This window comes from Talpa europaea, assembly GCF_964194135.1.
Source record: "Talpa europaea genome assembly, chromosome: 5".
NCBI lineage: Eukaryota > Metazoa > Chordata > Mammalia > Eulipotyphla > Talpidae > Talpa > Talpa europaea.
The window spans coordinates 117,296,703-117,317,429 of NC_140071.1; the positions used below are offsets into that span (position 1 = coordinate 117,296,703).

General features: G+C 34.3%; 1 protein-coding gene across 3 annotated transcripts in view; it reads left to right on the forward strand.

Moving 5' to 3' along the window:
• The window catches only part of GABRA4 (gamma-aminobutyric acid type A receptor subunit alpha4), a gene marked incomplete at both ends in the record, with an annotated part of 64,944 nt that extends 45,008 nt beyond the window's left edge, over positions 1-19,936 (forward strand). For all 3 annotated transcript variants that reach the window (XM_084233190.1, XM_084233192.1, XM_084233191.1), the window contains one exon: positions 19,403-19,936. In XM_084233190.1, coding sequence (XP_084089316.1) covers positions 19,403-19,936 — 534 coding nt within the window. The remainder of the gene's footprint in view (positions 1-19,402) is intronic.
• Positions 19,937-20,727: the final 791 nt, after the last annotated feature.

The window sequence follows — 20,727 nt, forward strand, 5'->3', positions numbered from 1 at the left end:
ATTAGTTAATTTTATTTTGACTTGAAGAAGTCGATGCTTATACAAATGCAGAGCTTCAGCGGGGTCTTTCCATTGTGCCTAGTGCACTATTGCTGCTTCTCAAAGCAAGAAACCCACTTTGCTAAAGCCTTGGCTTATCCTGCAAAATGTTAACATGCTTTCTGCTCAATGTTTGCCAATAGGCTGATCTAAAAATGGCACCAAGGAGGTTACCTATTATCCACAGAAAAAGAATACATTTTGAGACTGAAATAGATTATGGTCAGTGGGGACATGATCTGCTGACAGAGTGTTATATTAGTATGCCGGAACAATTCATAAAAATAGAATATTTTATATGGTGAATCTTTTTTTATTAGTTGAAAAAATGAATCTCTTCTTTAGTAGCTTTCAATAAGTTTTTTTCTCTTATAGTTATTTTTCTGCAGTGTTCCTTTATAAATTGCATTCACCTTTAAAAATTCTGTAAATCATTGATTTTTGTACAATTTGCAATGGATAATCTCTCTCACACAATGGACACGTTTATTTTATCGAATTCATTACTAAAAGCACTTTTCAGATGTATTGAAACATCACTGAGATAGAATATTGAAAAATTTAAAAACAATTTTTCAGTGAAACTCTTTTTTCTATGTGATCTTCAAACTCCTAACTCATTGGAAATTTTAATTGTTTTTTACTAATGTGTGTTGATAGGTTGGTTTTTGCACTGTTTGCCTGCTATGGTTTTTCCACTGTTTGCCTGCCTGATTTATACCTCTTTTTCTTATGGCCTAAACAGTTTTGAATTTTCTCTGCAACAAAAGTGTGCCAGCTTGATCAGTAAATTAGATCAAACAATGTAATGAACAAAGTTGGTGGGGGCACAATGGATTATGGGTGCTTGTGGTAAGGACAGCTGAGATACTACCATCTAAAGTAACATTACCACAATTTAAAAAAAAGTAAAAAGTAAATAAATGAATTGAACAGTCTTCTACTATTGAAGATTTACAAAGTATTTATATTAAATATTTCCCAATTGTAACCTAGATATATATGACTACACTAAGCATGTAGTGTCACATTAAAGGTCAAAATTACAGTCAATAGGGGATGTCAGAATCTCATGAGAAAATTTAAGATAATTATTGGCTATAATTAATTCCTGATTGCTATCCTGTCATCTGTAGCCATTAAGTGCAACTAGCAACTCACAGGATTAGGCATCATAACATTATGGAGTTTTTAAGTTTCAAGATACAAACAATTGAAGCAAACAAATAAAAGGAATCCCAAGTTTTCACTGTGCTGCAATATTTGTGCAATGTACAGATCAATTGTTCAATAATGTAAGGCACTCTGTTGTTTTACTATCAGAGATTTTGTTATAAGACAATTGTCCTCATTTTAGAGAAAAACAAACAAGAAAGTAGAAAAATAAAATTTGGAGCTGAAATATAGAGTGAAATTAGAGTGTGAAAGTAAGAAAAATGCTGAATAAAATGTCCTTTCTTTCATGTTACTTGCTAGGATCTGCCTTGTGTGTTACAGAAGCACTTCAATTATTAAGATTTTTTAAACACTGAAGCAAGATATCCTAGGGTTTCATCATTGGTGTTGGCCTGAATAATAGATGCCAGGCTAGTGTTGGAAAGAGAGATGTACAAATCTGACAGTCGCATTCTGGATAGAACACTGCTATTGTTAGGGATTATGGTACTCAGACCTAATTTAGCACAGTTGTACAGCCTAATTCATTACAAAACTGTTCATCTCAGAAGAAGCTACATTAAATATGAACATTATGTGTGTTTATTTCACTCCAATCTACCAGCACAGCAGAGTGAGCACAATCACACATTCTCAGCAGTGCAAGCAATGAGATGGATTTTTTTTTTTACTTGCTCACCATAATGATGTTCTTCCCCAGTTCGAATGCTCTCCTCAATCTGATTATTGTGTTTGCTCCATGATGCTCTTTCTTCATGTCATTAATATTCTATTTTTGCCGAGGCTTTCCTTATTTATGATAGCAGCTTGATAGATTTCTAAAGGATGAACAACTGTGATTATTTTAGTGGCTAAAGGGCAAATTGGATGTTCACTGAAGTCTTATTGCTTTATCAGATAAACTGGATGGGTGCATGGTCCAGGCCCAGTTAGTTTAACTATTAGAACAATTTTAAAGACTATTGAGAAGATAAAGACATTATTCAGAGCCTCCTGACATGATTGGTTGGTGATAGATTAAGGTGACCAGACTCTAACTGTTACTCCTTGTAACAACCATGCATCTGGGGCTGTTCTTTCCATATCCACATGCCCCATAGCAGGTACCTATAATTAATGTAAGAAACTCTCATTTATCCAGGTTCCAAAAAAACTAAATTAGGTTACAGCAGTTTTAGTAATATTATATCATGGTAATTTATATGTGAATATGGTTTTAGTGTTGTTAGTTCTTATGCTACCTGAGTGCTTTGAAAGTTGACAATGCATGAATAAAAAGGAATTTTGTTAAGCAAACAAAAAATTTAATCAGAAACTCATTCCAAGATTTAATTTCAGTGTTCAGGTTTTTTTTTTTTTTCACAATTCATCAAGCTGACATTAAAATTTGCTCCATTCCTTTTTTTAGACTGCATATTAACTGTTCCCTCTCCAGTTGCTCCACCAAAGAAAGTGCCTATGAAGCCTACATCTCAGGTTGTTTAATGCATTATTAGATTTTGCAAAAAAAGTGTGTTGTGATAGAAAAATGTCTCTTAAGATGGTTACATTAAGGTGCCTTCCCCTCTGGTCACCCCACATATGTTTCTAAGAATGTGAGATAGAGTATGTTCCCTCATCCTTGAATCAGGGTGGGTTTGTGTTCGCGATAGAAATGGTGGGATGGTTTTGGGCTGCCTCTTGTACTCCTTTCTTGGACCCAGCCACCACCCTGTAAGGAAGCCAGGGCCACATAAAGAAACTGGAGAGAAGAGTATTCCATCTGACAGTGTGACTTCGAGATGACTCCAGTCCCTGCCACTCTGATAGAAAGCATCGTAGATACACTGAGAGCTTCGTAGCTGAGTTCAGGCAACCTCCAAATCCGTAAAAGACAGATAATGTTAACATGATTGCTTTTAGTTAAAGCTATGGCCTTTTTTTTTTTTTTTTTCCTTTCTGGGGGTGTGGAGGTTGTTATGCAACACTAGATAACTGGAAAACACATGCTTTACAGTCAGACATACTTGAGTTAAAATACTGATTCTGTCTCATTCTAGAAGGATGATTTCAAGATCTTAAATTTCTCTAATTTTTCTTGTTCATCTTGCAGATGCTTAATCCAAAATGCTCTATCCTCAATAAATATGTGTCCATATGTCCCTCCCTCTCTTTTTTCCTTTCTACCTTCCTTCTTACCTCCTTCCTTCTTTTATTTGACCTTCCTCTCTCCTGCTTGCTTACTCTTTTCCTTTCCATCATCCCATGTAAATTCAACTGCAGCTGCTTCTGTGGTAGGCCATTTTAAACTGGAATATGTTAGTGGCAGGTGTGGATTTAATTGGACCTTTACTTAGAACGCAAGCAGACAGCACTCAGGATGCATTTTTTTCCCAGTGAAAACTGCTGAATCACTGGTTCCAAAATCGGCATAAAATATGCTCAGACCTTCCACAGACGGCATGTGTGATGCGATCAAGTGCCTTGGGGGAATGGGGTAAACACATTTTTAAAAAAGGAATGTTTCCATCAATTCACAGTGAACATTATCTGAATTCAGTTCAGGCGAAGAATAACTTAAAAAGCTAGATAAAGGAAATGAAGGCATGAGCAACATGTTATTTGTAGGAATGACATATATTATCTCCTTGGCAACTGCAGGGTGGCATGCAATTTGGCAATCTATGTTGTGTCATCTTGGATGCCTGGAAGTCACTGTTTCCTATGGAAACAAAGGAAAGAAAAACATGAGAAAGAGTTCCGATTTTAGTATGCTGGGAAAGTATTTTAGAACTGAGGCACCAGCAGGCTTCCACAGAACTCAGATTGGCATTAAATTTTCATTTATTAATACCACAACGCTTTAGAATGTGGACTAGAGCCAAATTTTCTTTCATCCTGATGCGTTTTTTATTCGTGGTTTGTGGTCAAATGATGACACAGACATTTGCGTGGCACTTTCGATTCAACAGTGTTTGGTAAGTGCTCACAACACGCCAGGATCTCAGTACATGCACATGCAGTTACCTACTGATTCAACAAATGTTTGCTGAGTGTCTGATCTGTGCTTGCCATGTGCCACAGATTCAGGCTGCATACCCCTACCGTATGTCTCATGCCCATCCTGTCATATCCACAGAATATGTGTGTTTCTTTATTTGAAGTGAATCAATTATTTAGCAAGTATTCATTTGGTCTCAGCTCGGAAAGCCTATCACATTGGGAGCTAAGAGCAGAGCTGTGCACTGGTGATGGGGTTGAACAGTTCCCATCATGATTTTGCTTTGGTCAGGGTTTCAGAGATCTTTTTCAGCTCTAGTCAGCTTGTTTTCATCAACACCCTCCAACTGAATGGCTCCCAAATCTTTATAATAGTGACTCATGCTCATATAATTCCATTTAGTGGGTGATTTGATGAAATTGAATGTCTTAAGTGAAGGAAACTCAGATTGTAATGTTGTTGGCTAAAGTTTAAAAGTTTCTACTCTGATGAGATTAAGTATCAACATTAAAAAATATTACAAAGGTAGCTTAAGCAGTTGCAATGGGAGTACTTGATCACAGGATGGGATAACAATATGGCTGGTTAGCATGACATCAGTGTTGCTGGGATCACTAATGGGCTACTGGGAATTCTTCCACAGTAATGCTGGAAACAGGGACTTGAGGTTTACTGTGGAACAGAAACTTAGGTTCAAGAGCCAGCTTTTTCTAAGGATGATCTCGTCCCCCGTTGATTTGTTTAGTATCTCCAAAGCATTGCCTTTACTGCAAGGCAGACTGCTAAAATCCACTAACAGGTCACACAAAAGAACCTTCTATGCTGACCTTCCAAATAGTAGTTTCAGGTGTTCTTCTAGCTTGCAGGAGTAGAAGCATATGCACAATTTTATAATTTCAGTATTAAAATTAGCAAACAGATTTTACATCCTGGATTTTCCCCCATAGTGTCTTATTTTACTATGTCCTCTCTAAGAGCAGTATTTTAGCTTGGAATTTTCTTGGGTTTGTGCATATATTCATGGAAGATTAAAATAGCATTGCAGCTGTACAGAAAAACTGTTCTAGTGTGTGCTTTGAAAATCAGCTTTTCAATAACTGATAGCTTTAGAACTATGATTGAGAGGAAAAATCCAGTTCTTGTTTAACAAGCTATTTCAGCCACTGGCTATGTGTTCCAAGCAGTTTGAAGAAGGAGACTCACATTTCTCATAACTTTGTTTCTGGAGTGGAAGGTTGGTGCCCATGGGCCTCATACTTTTTCTGTGTAGCGGAGGGCAACAAGAAAGTAGAGGTTGTTCCAGAAGGTAGGACACTTTTTTTATGCTCAGTAGCAATCATTCAATCATACTTTTAAACAGACATATGTATAAAATGGGAGAGTAAAGGCATTTAATTCTGGTTATCAGTTAATATTCCAGGATTGACTCATTAAACAGTCCATTATCTACTGTAGTGGCCCAGGAAGCATAATCTGGATAGAGTAAATGACTGTCATCTGATTTTCCAGTGGATTTAAATGCACTGCTTTTGGCTATATGGTTTTGCCAACTACTCATCTCAAGAGACACATTGTGTGAAGCTCTTTTTTGCTGTTTGGTGTATACAGGAGAGAATAAGTTTGTTGTTGATTTATTTCAATACAGTTTGCTTATTTATGTATTATTTATTCATTTGACTTTTTTCTTTTTTTTTTACTGAATACTTTTTTAGTGACCAGTACTCTGTTAGTCAGTGGGGGAAGGGCACTCACAAAGCATAATGAATGTGAGGCTAGGAAAAAACATAGATGTATGAAGATTTATAATAGTCTGATTGGAGTCTCTGTAGTCAAGAATTCTGATGAGGCTGGTGGGATGTCTAGTTAAATTTTTCAGAAGAAGCAATGGTTAAGATACCATCTTGAAAAGCATAAAAAGGGAAGCAAATGGGATGGAGAAAAGAAGACAATGAGAAGAAAATATGAAAGACAATAAAGCTTGTTGAACTGCAAGAAGACATGATGGCTAGAAACCAGATGTTTTAATTGGGTTTTCCCAAGAACACTGTTGCAAGAATTCTTGAACAAGCAATTTATTGTTGAGGTGATCCCAAGAAACACTGTGATGCAAGTGAGATGGAAAGGAGGGAAATCCAATAAAGTAGGATTAATGAGCAGGTTTATCACTATGAGCTCAGCAAAGTAGACGCTGTGCAAAGATCAGATCTGTGTGGAATACTCCTCAGAGCTGTCTTGTGGGGTGTCAAAGAACTCTTACTTATTGCTGATTAGGTTTAATTTTCTTGTGCTTTTGGTCAAACTTTGCCCCCCACTTCAGTCAAGCACCTGTAGACAGAGGATGCCCTAAATGGCTATACCATCAGCTTGTCTGGCTCAATGTTCTGAGTTAAACAAATGAATATGAACCAGGCACTGATAGCATATGCTACATTAGATGCATGGGATGGTTGAAAAGAAGTTTGGGGAATAAAAGGAAGATGAGATTTGCCTAGAAGACAGGGAACAGATCAGGTAGAATGTTATACCATTTAAGTGTTTTTAAAACGATAGTGTTTCAACTGACAGAATTTCAAGGAAGTGACATGATTAGGTTTATAATGCATAAATATTATTTTAGTGGAGAGTAGAGAGGAAAGTTTCATAAGGATGTCAGGTCTAAGAATATTTATAGTCTGTTCTATAGCCAAATGAGAAATGTTGAATGTCTTTACAATAGCAAGGGAAATGAACGGATAGATTGGAAAAAATATTGAGGACATTGGAAGGAAAATAATAGGGCAGGAGGAGGCAAGAATAATAGAAATTTTGTGACATATTTTATAGCTATTCTATAAAATTCTATAAAATCTAGAATATAGCCAGGGAGATGTATTTGTTTGGATGAATATATTTCAATCATTGGACATGAATAAATATGTACATAGATTAAACTTTGGACAAAGGCAAGAATGTATGTTACATAGGATAGGAATTTTGAATTCTCCTTCCACTTTGTTGCATCATCAAACCTCAAACTGATACCTGTCATGTAGACAACAAATATTTGTTGAATAATCAAATGAATCAATGAGTAGCTAGATGACTGAATGAATTACAAGTTTGGTATGCCTTAAGCATATCTGTATGATGTCCTATTGGACATATGAATTTAGAGTTTAGAGAGAATTTGCTACTGATATTGCTATAATAATGATAATCTAAGCTATTGGATCAACTTATTTATCAGAAGATTGAGACATCTGAGATGGCTGAGGGTTGAACCTATAGAAAGGTAACATTTTAGGATTAGAAAGAGGGAGAGCATCTCACATTGGAGACTGGGACTGGGAAGGGGAATATGATTATATTATGGAATTTATAGGAAAAAATTAAAGAAGGAAGATGTGATCAATGGTGCTAAATCCTAGAGATAGGAAGTGAGAAAGAGATTTTTTAAAAGTGTGCTTTGGCATAATCCACAGAGAGTTTCAAGGGGAAAATGGAAGGGAAATAATAAAAACAAGGTTGAGAAAATGAAAGGTACAGAAGTGAAAACAGTAAGTATAGACAATTGTCCCCCAAAGCAGCAATGCTACAGAGTAGCAGCTAGAAGAAATCAAAGTTATTGATATTTTCATTTGCTTTTTTATAATCAGAGAGAAATCTATGTTCTATGTTGAGAAAATGCAACTATTTTAAACAATACTGATATAATTAATTAGAACAAAATCCACAGGATCCTTGATTTCATGTCTCCAAGCATTCATCAACCCATAAGGAACCTTTGAAATGGGAACCAATAATTATAATTTCCTCCATTTGGCAGGTTTGAGCAACTTGAATTTAGCTAGTGCTTAGAATTGCCCAAGGTATGAAGTTCATTATAGTAGAATAAGAAGCAAAATGAATTTTGAATAGAGTCCAAAATGTAAGATCCCCATATATTTCTTACATTTCTGAGATGAATATTTATAGTATTCATCTACCATTTTGTTGTGCTGAAAAAATAGATATCTGAGTATAGCAATGATTTATATAGTAATATTTTACCTTGTAGGGATTATCTATATATCTGCCTTAGAATATAAAATGCCAACAATATAATAATATTTAATGAGTATTAATCACTTACTATATCCAAATGGTATGTTAGTTACTTTATAGAATCTATTCCATCAGTAAGTCTAAGAAGTAGTTATCAAAATTATCCTTACTTTACCCAGAAAGAATCTGAAACACAGAGGTTAAATGATTTCTCCAAGGTCATAGATTTAATACAATAAATTCCAAACCTTGAACTCACCTAATTTCAGACCCTGTGATTCTGACTTTCTGCCGTATAACAATGATGTTAAAGATAGATATATTTGGTAGCTTTTGGATCTAAGACTTATCTTATAGATATTTATAGATATTTATAGAGGCCACATTTCCTTTGCTGCCAACCAGATATTTGGGTCCTCTAGTTTTTGGCTTGCTTGAATGAAGTGGTTATCTTGATGGTATACATTAATGTGCTGATGAGCCATTTGCCATAAATTGCAACTCAGCTACTGGTTCAATTCTTGCTAAATTTGCAATCTGCCTTTACTGAAGTGCAAAATTGGCTTTCTTGTCATAAAGTGGTAGAACATGCAAAATAGTCTAATACCTTATTTTCTAGCTCAAGTAAGATTAGCTAGGCTCAAGGAAAGTTTTTAAGATTTTCACTTTGGTTGAACAGCTGTTTCAGCATGAGAGCCTTGTTAAATGTTGAATAGTTTTGATAATGCCCCATTGGAAATGATAGCAGATAGCATGGCACTTACTCCTCAGGACAAGTCAAATTATTTCCTGGAGAAAAACCAAATGACTTCAACTACTTGGGAAGTTGTCTGTTCGACAATGTAAGAGCTACCAACTGGTGTCTTGGTAGAATGTCAATTTGTTCTGCTGACTTAATAGCAGTTTTACTGTAGATGAAATAGATTTGTAATGACAGAATAATTCAACATTGCTTTTTTTTTTTTGCCAATTGACTGTGCTTCCAGTCACAAAGGCTAGGGAAGAGGCATACACAATTACAAAAAGTAATTGCATACACAATAGGTGCCTTAATGAGTCATTCGATGTTACATATACATGTATACACACATTTACTTTATACATAATTTGGCACAATGCATTGCTGAACTTCACTAACTTTAATTATTTGTAGATAATCATATGTGTTTGAAATATCACCTCAAGTCAGAGACTATAATCAGTGCTGATGTTGATACCTTCTCTGTTTATAATTAAAGTTGAAATTGCAGTGTCCTATGAAATGGGGGGAAAGTGTTTCAATTTTATCATATAACTGAATAGTAAGTTTTTAAACATTTTTATTGCTGTATTAAAACTTAAGGGAAAGTTTGTGGAAGAAAGTTGGGCATAGCTTTTGTCTCACAGAGGAACATCATGAAAATATTTTTGTTACATAGACGATGTAGATATTGAATAATATATAGATTTATTTTTAATACAACTTGAACAGAAGGTTTCTTCAGGTAAAAAAAAAAGTAAACTAGATTTTATTTGTTGTTAAGATAAAATTTTCTATAGATAATTCATCCAAATGTGGGCCTGTCCATAAATATTTAGAACAGACTATGGCGGATACCTGGGATGCAAAATAATATCTATAAGCACATAATGATAACCAAGTATCAAAGATACAGGAAAAATATTGGGAAGCATGGAATCCACAAAAACCCTAACAGTTGAACAATTTTCATATATACTGAAAAGGAAGCACTGTCGAAACACAGACTTCTGTGGACATATTTCCAGCAGACTCTTTGCTGCTTTCTTTCAATCCCATGAACCTATGCATATGCTGTTGTAAGCAGCTTCTTGACGTGGTTAAAAGTATGGTCTTGGGATTCAAATCATGACTCTAATCCACTTTAACTGTGTGACCTTTGGAGAAGTACCCAACTTTTCTAGGTTTCAGTGTCCTCACTGAAAAAGTGAGAATAATAAAATTATCTCCTGGATGGAAGGAGGAAATATGTGAGGTTATTTGTGAAAACCATTTAGTGTACTGCATGGTCCTTAGTAAGTGCTCAATGAATTGTAGAGATATTGATAAATATTCAAGATTTCTGTCTGACAAATGCTAGTTGTACCAGATATTAATTTTGTTAATGTAGCTTCTGAATGTAAAGCGCTGCCTTGATTGTAATTCAAAAGAATTTAACAGTAGGAAGATAGGAGAACTTTAGAACATTCTCATAGGATCTCAAATTTCAGTTGACAGGGAAATGTATTGGCCTTCCTTATCCTGTGCCACTTTGAAAATTGTTTCCGCTATCATCTGGTACTTCCTTCCCTACTCCACACTCTCTCTTTCAGTCAGTTTAGTCTAATTTATCCCTAATATTTCAGCTGTGTGTCGCTTTCACATAGATGCTTTCTCAGCAACCAGACTAGTTTACGAACTCTTCATTTCTTTTAATTTTCTTTATAGATTTTATCCATTATTATAATTTAAAAATAATTATTGGTAGAAACTGTAAGAACTATATTTTTTCACAATACCCAGTAAAATAACTTGAAAAATTAGGCACTCAATATATATTTATTGAATGAATGACTAAATGGGGAGAATCAGTGTCTTAATAGGTCCTTTATTGCTTATGCACTTAATTGTGGATCTTCCATTATTCACTTCCAACAAGAGGTGATTTTTTTTTTTCTAGAAATAGATGTCTTAAAGCTATTATAAATGCTTGATTCAGTAGGCAAACTTTGTCTAATGTTCCAAAAAAATTATCAGCAAGATTTAGGTAAACTTCTTGGCTCACCAAAGTCTTCCTTACACTGCATAGCTATGATTTTACTAAAGGAAGTGGTTGCTAATGCTATGGCTTAGGAAGAAGTCCCCACTCCCACCCCAGTCATTTCCTGCCCAACAGAAGTATGTTGAAGACCTGGTCTTGATGAATTACTGCTTTTTAGACAGTGCCTCTATTGCTTTTGCTGATGCAGATCAAATTTGACTCAGAATACTTGCATGCCAATCTCTTATTGGGTTGGCATGGATCTGAATCTTTCTCGATGGCTATTTTATCCTAACACAATTTCATTACAATCAAATCATATCAACTCTATATTTAAAAAAGCACTGTCCAAATGTTTGAATGTAACTTTTTGCATATTTTGAAACTAAAACAAATAATTTTCATAGGATAATGTGGATGCTTAAAAAAATTAATTTGGTTGGCTACATTAGGAATTATAAAACCAAGTAAGATTTTTTTATAATGTTTTATCAGATGATTACATATGTTATGGCAGAATTCTGTTAGGAAACCAGGCAACACTCAGAGAGCAGGAGGGAAGATCTTATGTATGCTGGCAGCCTGGGAAGAGATCTTTCTCCAAAGTCTGAGCACTGAGAAATTAGGTAACAGAGTATTTATTGCCTCAGCAGGGGTACATTTACATTTTGAAGCCAGCAAGGAGTACAGAAGCAAGCGATTCCTAAGCAGTTATCTGGGTGTAAGTCAGGTGTGTGACCTTGAGAAGGTTTATCAGTTACTCCCTGGAACTTTCAGTCTATATTGAGGCTTTGTCTCAACATAGCTTCAGACATTTTCCACTTCATATATATTAATTCTACAATGATGTATTAAAATATTAATATAAAATATGAAAAAGTAGTTATAAATTGCTATTGATAATATTTTCCCAATATTTAAACAAATAAATTCTCTGAAATCCACAATGAATGTATACACATACACACATACAGAATTATACATGAGAATCATAATCTGAACAGAAACATAAGTACTTAGAAGAAAATATTGGGTAATTAAAGAATGATCTGAAGCTAAGTTCAAACTAGAACCCAGTTAATCGAATTCCTTTGATGGGATTGTGGAGAAAGTGAAAGAAACTCAAGAGGTATCCTGGAGGAATCTTGTATCTAGGCAACTTGTACAGTTTAGATAGAGGATGTAGATAATGCCCCCTGGTGGATATGAAATAGAATTTCACTCATCCAATACAAGTAAAAATATTGCAGAGAAATCATTGCTTAGTTCTTATGAAAAACATCTCAGTGTATCTGTGTATTTTGTATCTTTACTCTTCTCAAGATCTGGGATTACCAGAACAGACTAAAGACAAAATATCTGAAGAGAATTGTACATTTGTTCAGGTTTGCTTATTTTTCCCCTATGAAAATATTATCCACTATTTAAAAATCTTAGAATTTGTGTGGCTTGAATTTAATTTTACTGAAGCTCAATGATTATTTTAGTCTTCACAGCCTTCAAAATAAGATTGAATGTCTTAAATAACAGAAGTTTATTTTCTTATAGTTTCTAGAGACTAGAAAATCCAAGATTAAGTGTCCAGCAGGGTCTCATTTCTGGTGAAAGCTCTCTATTAGTTATCTTCTTGCTGTGTTCTCATATAAAACAGAGAATGAATGCTCTGGTGTATCTCCTTTGTCAGAAAACCAATTCTATCTGATCAGGGCTCCATCCTTAGGACTTCATTTAGCCTCTCATTATTTTCTTAGGATAGTCACATGGACAGTTAGGACTTCCATGTATGCACTTTAAAGGAACACGTTTCCAGCCATTGCTACAATTGTGACCTCTTAATGTTACCATTTATTTTCTTTCTTTGATGCTTGTTGAGATCTGCTGGGCCCATTCTGGTCCTCTCTATTGCCATGTTCTTGCTTCCAGTTTATCTGTGGAAGACAGTCCTGAAACAGATATTTTAAAAAGGTGATACTATAGTGTCAGACCAATGTATTTGCAGGTACAATTCTTTTTCATATTCCATTATATTTAGAAAGTGGGCCAGCTAAAAATGGGTTGCCAAAGTTCTAATTGTGAGCCAATGTTCTAAATATCATTTCAGGGAATAATGAAGCGTGAGTATCATCTTGTAGGTTGTATTACAAGAACGAGTTTTTGTTCCTTCTCTGATTACCAGTTTCTAGGCTTCATTGAGAGTTGGAAAAGTCCCAGAGAGACCAGTGATCTGATATAATAATATATGCCTCAGTCTCATTACATAACCGACACCTTTTCTGGACATTGAAATACTTGTGGGTATAGTTATTCCTCCTAGAGCATGAATATGGTTGTGGTAGTTAGTTAAAAGCCTGTGAGCTGAGCACCAAGTACAGAAAAACTGATAAGTAAAAGGTTGCCACTAAAATTGCTATTGTTGCCATTGCTATTTTTTTCTAAAGGAGTTTTTTAAAAAAATTAATTTAAAAATATTTTATTAATATTTAATATTTTAAATATTTAATATGTATCAATAAGTATCTAATACTCAATATTTGATATTATTTTTATATTTAACATTATAAATAATAGGATATATAATATAATGTATGTAATGTATAATATAGTAAAATAATATAAATATTAGTAGGGTTTACTTCAGTGTTAATTCTTGCTTTTACTTTGTCTAATATGTATTTTACCTTTGCTACTGCATTTTCTATTTCCTTGTATTTATTTCTGTTTTTAGCCAGTAACATTCTTTTTGTGACTGGCTTCACCACAGACTATGGTTTGCTTCAATGGTCCTCAGCCATTCTAATTATTAATGATAACTATATTGTTATAAATATATAGAAAATACCTTCTAAAATTTTGTGGGTTTTTTTTAGTTATTTATTTCTGAGTGGTATAGCTTTGTTCTTCTTGGGTGTTTTGGGGGGCAGAATTTTATTATCTTCCCTCTGGTGAATTATTTCTATATAATATTAATTTGATGCCTAGTATATACTTTCATTGTATTAAGTGGTTTATGAGGATTATATTATTATTTATTCATTATTAGGAATCTATATTTATTACTCATGTTTTAGTAAGGACTTTGAAGTTTCAAAAGATTAAATAACTTGCCAAATATCTCAGAGCTAGTAAATGTCAAATTCACTGTTTGATTCCAGGTCTGTTTTGTTTTGAAGGCCCATAAGCCTAACCATTTAGTCAGTGTTTCCCATTGTCTGATCCCTTATCACTGTTAATAGCATAATTGATAAATAAGATAAATAGGACTCAAGGCTTATTTTTATAAACTAGCTGTCAGGTTATTTTTATAAACACTTAGAATAACTACAATCCTGCTTTTCATCATAGGAAGAGAGAAGATTGATCCAGTTTAGTGTTTCCATTTGGAGAAAGTAAATGGAGTGACCTTTGCCCTCAACTCTCTCAAGGGTTATGTTGGCAGTATTGGTGAACACAGCTTCTGAGTAGTTCCAAGTAGCATTTCTGTCAAGTTCACTTGACCTAGCTGAGAACTTCACCTGTTCTGACTAGTGAAGTCTCTGACAAAGTCTTCATTAGAGCCATATACTTCAAACACACAAAGCATTGGCAAATAAAAAGAAGCACTAAGAATCATTATGACACAAAGCACAATATTGCATGTCTTCAGGAAATTCTAATATTTTACACCTTCAAATTTTAAATATGTAAGGGCAAAAAAGATGAATTTTGTAAGATCCTGTTCCCTGGTAATTCCAAATTGAAGACATAAATATCTTATCTCAGTGCTTTATATTGAAAGTAATATTTCTATAGCTTATGTAAATACAAACATGAATTAAATGCGAACTTGGGAGGAAATGAAATCCAATAAATAGAGAACTTAGCATTTTCATTTCTACATTTTGTTGCTCCACGTATGACAGAATCCCCTGGTATCTGTTTATGAAATATTTAGCATGTTTATTTGGAGGTGATTTTTTTCCAATCTCTCTGCAGTAGCACTTTCTAAAACCACTATTATTGATAGTCCTTAGTGAATCATTACCTTGGGGTTTAGTTTCAGCTCCTCTACCATACTTTGCTTACTTCCTTATTAAATAAGATGTGTGGCAAATCCCTGAAGCCCTGTCAGAATGGCTTGAGTAAGTGTCTTTACGTTATTGGATTTTTTTTTTTTTTACTATGTTACTCATTGATATTCTAGAAGATAAACCTGTTCATTATTAGCCTTGTTTGTTTTTAATTTAGAAGAGTTAAATTACATTTTATTAAACTTCATTAGCTTCTCAAGCAAGCAATATGAGCGAACATAGCTTGCATTCTGCAAACCTCGTCTAAGTCACTTTATCTCATTGCTGGTAAAGTAATAAGTTGAGACGATTTTTTTTTTTTTTTGCAGCTGATAATACTTCTTTAGAAATTGTGTCAGATCACAGTCATGATTGACGAATTGCTTGGATCTGCTTCTGTTTGCCTGTTGCTGCTTTAATTTGTTGGTAGTGTTTGAATCTGCCACCTCGCATCTTTATCCCACCAGTTTCCTTGCTTCGGGCTATTGTGACTAATGACAAAGTGATTTCAAACTAAATCATTTTTTAAAATTCAAATGAAGCTTAGGTGCTTTTCTTGCTTGTAACCACTGTGTGTCTTCTGAATACTGATGGAACCACTCAACTCTCTACACTCCAAGAAACATAGTATCAATCTGACTGATGCTAGTTTTTCCAAAACTTGAAGCCTGTGTGTGAATATTATTCCTAGTGAGTCTTGTGCCAGGTAGGTCAGCAGATTTTTCAGTCCTTTTGTAATTTGTCATCATGGAAAATGACTATTTCTTACATAGTAGTCTTTGAGACATTGGTACAAAAATACTTGAGTATCATTTGGCTGCTTGACAGAGAGTAAAGTTTTAAGCCTTGAATTGGCCTAATTCTGCTTCCCTTTGTGTAAGTTCTGATACACAGAGTATTGATATGCCCTAGGAATTCTTGGGTTGAGACTGAGTTAAGATAATTTATACACCTTAAGCACTATCCACAATATTTTAGAAAGCTTACCCACACATGGATAGTAATCTGAAGGTCAGATAGAATTTTTGACATTTTAATTTCTTTTGTTTGAAAAAGTATCTTGAATCTGTACTGTACCATTTCAGCGGCATGTGTTAAACATGAAGTATTTGCCAACTGTGTGGATTTATACAGTAAATCATCCTACATAGATTAATATGGATTGTCTTTATGCTCTAGAATTTCCTTAATACTTTTAAACTGGGACTAAAAATGTTCACTTTGTTTTCAGATAGTAACCCTGGTGATACTCTTTATATTGCTCGCTTCATTTTCATAGTCTTGTATTGATGATTGCTTTTTTCCAATCACTTTTGACTGATCTTAGTATTTTGACTTAGAATCATCATTTTCTTTAGTCATATTTTTCAAATCTATTTATTTATAACATGTCTAGTAGTAGATGTGAGAATGGAGTTTTTAAACTCAACATGACTCTTACAAATATGAAATGAACATATGTCAAAGTTTGTTCATATCATTAATGAGAGAACTATTTAAATGGTAAAACTGCTTCAAATTACTTTAAATAGTAACTGGCCTTTTTTTTTTTTTAAAGGGGCACTAGACTAAAATTGTTAGGTTAGATACAAATTGAATAATACCCTAATGGGTAACGAAGTGACCTTTGGTGGTATTCCTACTGTAAGAGATTCTACCTGTGAACATGCAGTTTCACAATGTTTCATCCAGTGTTAAATAGCAAAATCAAACTCAAGTAAATTCCCTTAGAGGTTTACTAATCCGTAGGTGGACTTGTTAAAGAGTGTTCCATTATGATGTTTGTATTTTCTGACTTCTAAGCCTTGAATAATGTATTTTAGCTGTACATTATTATTGGAAGTACTTGACTGGGGCCTCCCTGGTGGCTCAAGTGTTTAAGATGCAGCCGCTGCAACACGAGTTCAATCCCCAGCCATGGATCTACACACAGGATGCAGCAGATCTCTCCTGTCTCACCTGCTGCTCCCCTCAGCAGTGTATTTCAGTACATCTGCCTATTCTGCTCCCTAGTCTGTCTCTGGTGAATCCTCTCACCCCTCACACCTCTGGCTTGTACCCCAGTTCTTGTATGCATAAATAAATAAATCTTGAAGAAAAAAAAAGAAGTACTTGACTGAATCAAATAGATAGGTTTAGTTTGACTGGTACATGGCTCCCTTCTCCACGACTGTGCATGGAGGGGCACGTGGCAGAGACTCAGCACCTCACCAGAGCCTTCCAGCCAGTCATGACCTTTCTGCTTTTATTTTCCTTTACTGTTAAATGAGGAACTAGAATAAGCTGATCAGTAAAATCTCTCCTAGTTTTAAAATGTTGTCTTTTTTTTTTTTTTTTTAAGAATGGGATTAGAAAGGACAAAATACCTTTGTTCTTTATCTAGTATGTGGAGTTAGGCAACAGTACCTCCTAACTGTCCTCAATGAGTTCTGGGCAGGCTAGCCTTTTAATTGTCCATAATATCTGAAAAGCTCAGAAGAGGCTTGGCAATACCTCCTATTAGGACCCTTGGCTAATTGGTGTACATATTGTATATAATATCACAAAATAATGTTGAATGATAAAAAACTCCAAAACCTCAATGGCATTTATTTATTTATAAATAAACATTTATAAATAAACATTTGTTTATAAATATACATTTATTTTTGCTCTCAAGTATGAGCCAACTGGGAAGTTCTGTTGGTCTTGATTGAAATTGACTGAGTTCATTTGTCTCTTAGTTGGGACAAACTCATGTGTCCAGTGTTCAGATCACTGTTAAGTGATTTTGGATAGCTTCACTGAGATGGCTGACTCTGTTTAAAAAGGATCTCTCCAGGTTACTAGAGAAGACCTATTCTTGTGGTATTGGGACTTTTTTGAGAGAGACTATGGAAGCAAGCAAGCACTTTTAAACCTTAGTGTTTAGGTTTATGTCAATTTTGATTTCGATTGTCTCCACCAAAATTAGGTGCCATATGTTAGCTTACAATTACTCGTGAGTTGATCTGCGGCCTGCATTGATGAATTCCCCAGGTAGATGTGAAGAATGCTTTCTAAATCTTGCAGACTACTTCAGTTTTGCTCTTTGTGAACCTTTTTTTCTTTTTTTTCTCAGTCACCTTGAAGTCATAGTTCACAAGTATATGAGATATTGTTTTGAGAATTTTCAATCTTCTTAATGAGTGTGGCACTGAAAAAAAAAAGACTTTGTATAGTAAAAATTTCATTGAAAAGTGAGCTTTAAATTAATTGTATATAGTATTATCTGTGAATTTTCCTGTAGACTGGCTCCTTCCATTGTTGAACTACTCTCCTCATCTCTTTCCTCTACTTCTCTATCTCTTCATCCACCCATTTATTCCATAACATGGTAGTGGGCGAGGGTATAGGAAGTAATTAAAACTACTTTAACATTAACATAACTTAGAATAAACATAATTTAGGAGGAAAAATTTATTGCTATCATCGTGATACATTCTGAAGTCATGCGAAATTATTTTGGGGGCTCATTTGAGCTACTGCTTCATTAGCATAGACAATGTATATTTGCCTATCAAAAGATAAGGAAAATTAATTTTTAATATTTACTATGTGACTGTATTCAAATATAGTTTTATTTGACATAGAAATGAATTTGATGGAAAAGAGTAAATTGCATTTTGGTTTAAGCACTTTTTATTAGTAAATAGTCTAAACTCAGATATTTATGCAAAGATATGATGGTGCTAGTTATATGTCTATTTCAACATTTATTTAGAATCTGTTTTCTTTTGCATTTTTTGTGATGAAAAACTAAAATGCACCAGAATTTCCCAATTTTATAATAATGTGTATGATTGTGCAAAATTATGAATATAAATTCTAGGGTTTTGAAAATTGAAACTTTTGGAGGTTTTTGGGTTTTTTTTTAAGACTCCTGTGCACATGATGGTTATTCTGTGCAGAAGAGTAGGTATAATACTTACCATTTATTAGACAAATACATATATAAAACTCATTGAATACAAACAGTATTGTCACAATATTATAGTATCACACAATATTGTTCACAATAAAATTGAACGAAGTTATAGTTAACGCCATGAACTCTTAAAACCAAGCATAATCATAGTTAATAGTCCTATAATTATAAGCTTTCTATAGATTTAAATTCTAATTTCTTATAAAAATGGATAATATTTGGAATATAAGATCTTTGATTTAGAGTTTCAACTCTATGCAAATTCTTTTTCAGCTGGGTATTTTTTAAGCTTTTACATAAGCTGAATAATTGTAGTTTATTTTGAAAGGTTTATCTCAGGGAAATAACTAATTTTAATGATTTGATCGCTTTAAATTTTGTATAAGGGTACATAAAATTACATAACCAATAAAATTTTAATATACCTTTTCAGAACACTAATGCCAATCTGAATATGAGAAAAAGAACAAATGCCTTGGTTCACTCTGAATCTGACGCTGGCAAGAGAAGCGAGGTGGGAAACCATTCGAGCAAATCTCCCACGGTTGGTCAAGGATCTGCTGGAGTAACATCGCAGTCTTACTTAGCTTCCAGCCCCAACCCGTTCAGTCGCGCAAGTGCAGATGAAACTATATCTGCTGCAAGAGCACGTCAGTCTGGTCCTCCTTCTACTCCTGGTAGAACTGGGTTTATGCCCCAGAAAGCTTCAGTTGGATCTGCTTCTACCCACCATGTGTTTGGATCAAGACTGGAAAGAATTAAGACCACAGTTCATACCATAGGGGCATCTGGGAAGTTGTCAGCTACTACCCCTCCCTCTGCTACACCACCTTCTGGATCTGGCACAAGTAAAATAGACAAATATGCCCGCATTCTCTTTCCAGTAACATTCGGGGCATTTAACATGGTCTATTGGGTAGTTTATTTATCTAAGGACACTATGGAGAAATCAGAAAGTCTAATGTAATTTTGTTGCTATAGTTGTTTCCTAAAAGATAGAATTAATGCAGACTGTCTTTTTAAATGTTTTTAAAGACAACAATTATTCCTTACTAAAATAAAAATTCTATGTGATTTTCCCATTTAAAAAAGTCAAGACATTTATGGGAGAGTTAATTGGTTCCTCAGTGAAATGAAAGTGAGCCATCTTCCATTTCAGAAAGGTGAATTAAGTAGAATCAATTCAACATTCAAATGAGATGAAATACAGACCACCCTGAAAAGTTGAGAAAAGAGAAATAGGATTATTACAGATTCGTGGTGCACATTTATGCATTGAAATTTGAAAACAGATTGACATTTTAAATTATACACTATGAATATCAACCAGTTACCCTAAATTTCCCAGTGGCACTGCCCCTAATCAGAATTATTTATTGAATATCATATGCAGTGATCTTTGGACATCCTTAGTACCTGCAAGAAAAGGACTTTCCTTGTTTACTTATTAAATGAAATATTTTTAAAAGGAAAAAGGAACAAAACAAACACTGACCAATAAAGTAAAACCTCTGCTGCATCAAAAACAGACAGAAACCAGGGAAAATAAATTTCCACTCATGTGTTGGCCAAATAGGACTTACCAGTTGACTTGAAAATTTGTGCTCTGAACCAAAGTTTAACTTATTGTATGAATTCTTTTTGATAGTAGTTCACTCAGTTATGTATTCTTTCAACATATTTATTCAGTGCCTACCATGTTCCAGGCACTAAACACTGTCTCTCTAGGAATGCTTTTTTACCTTTACCTGTAATATT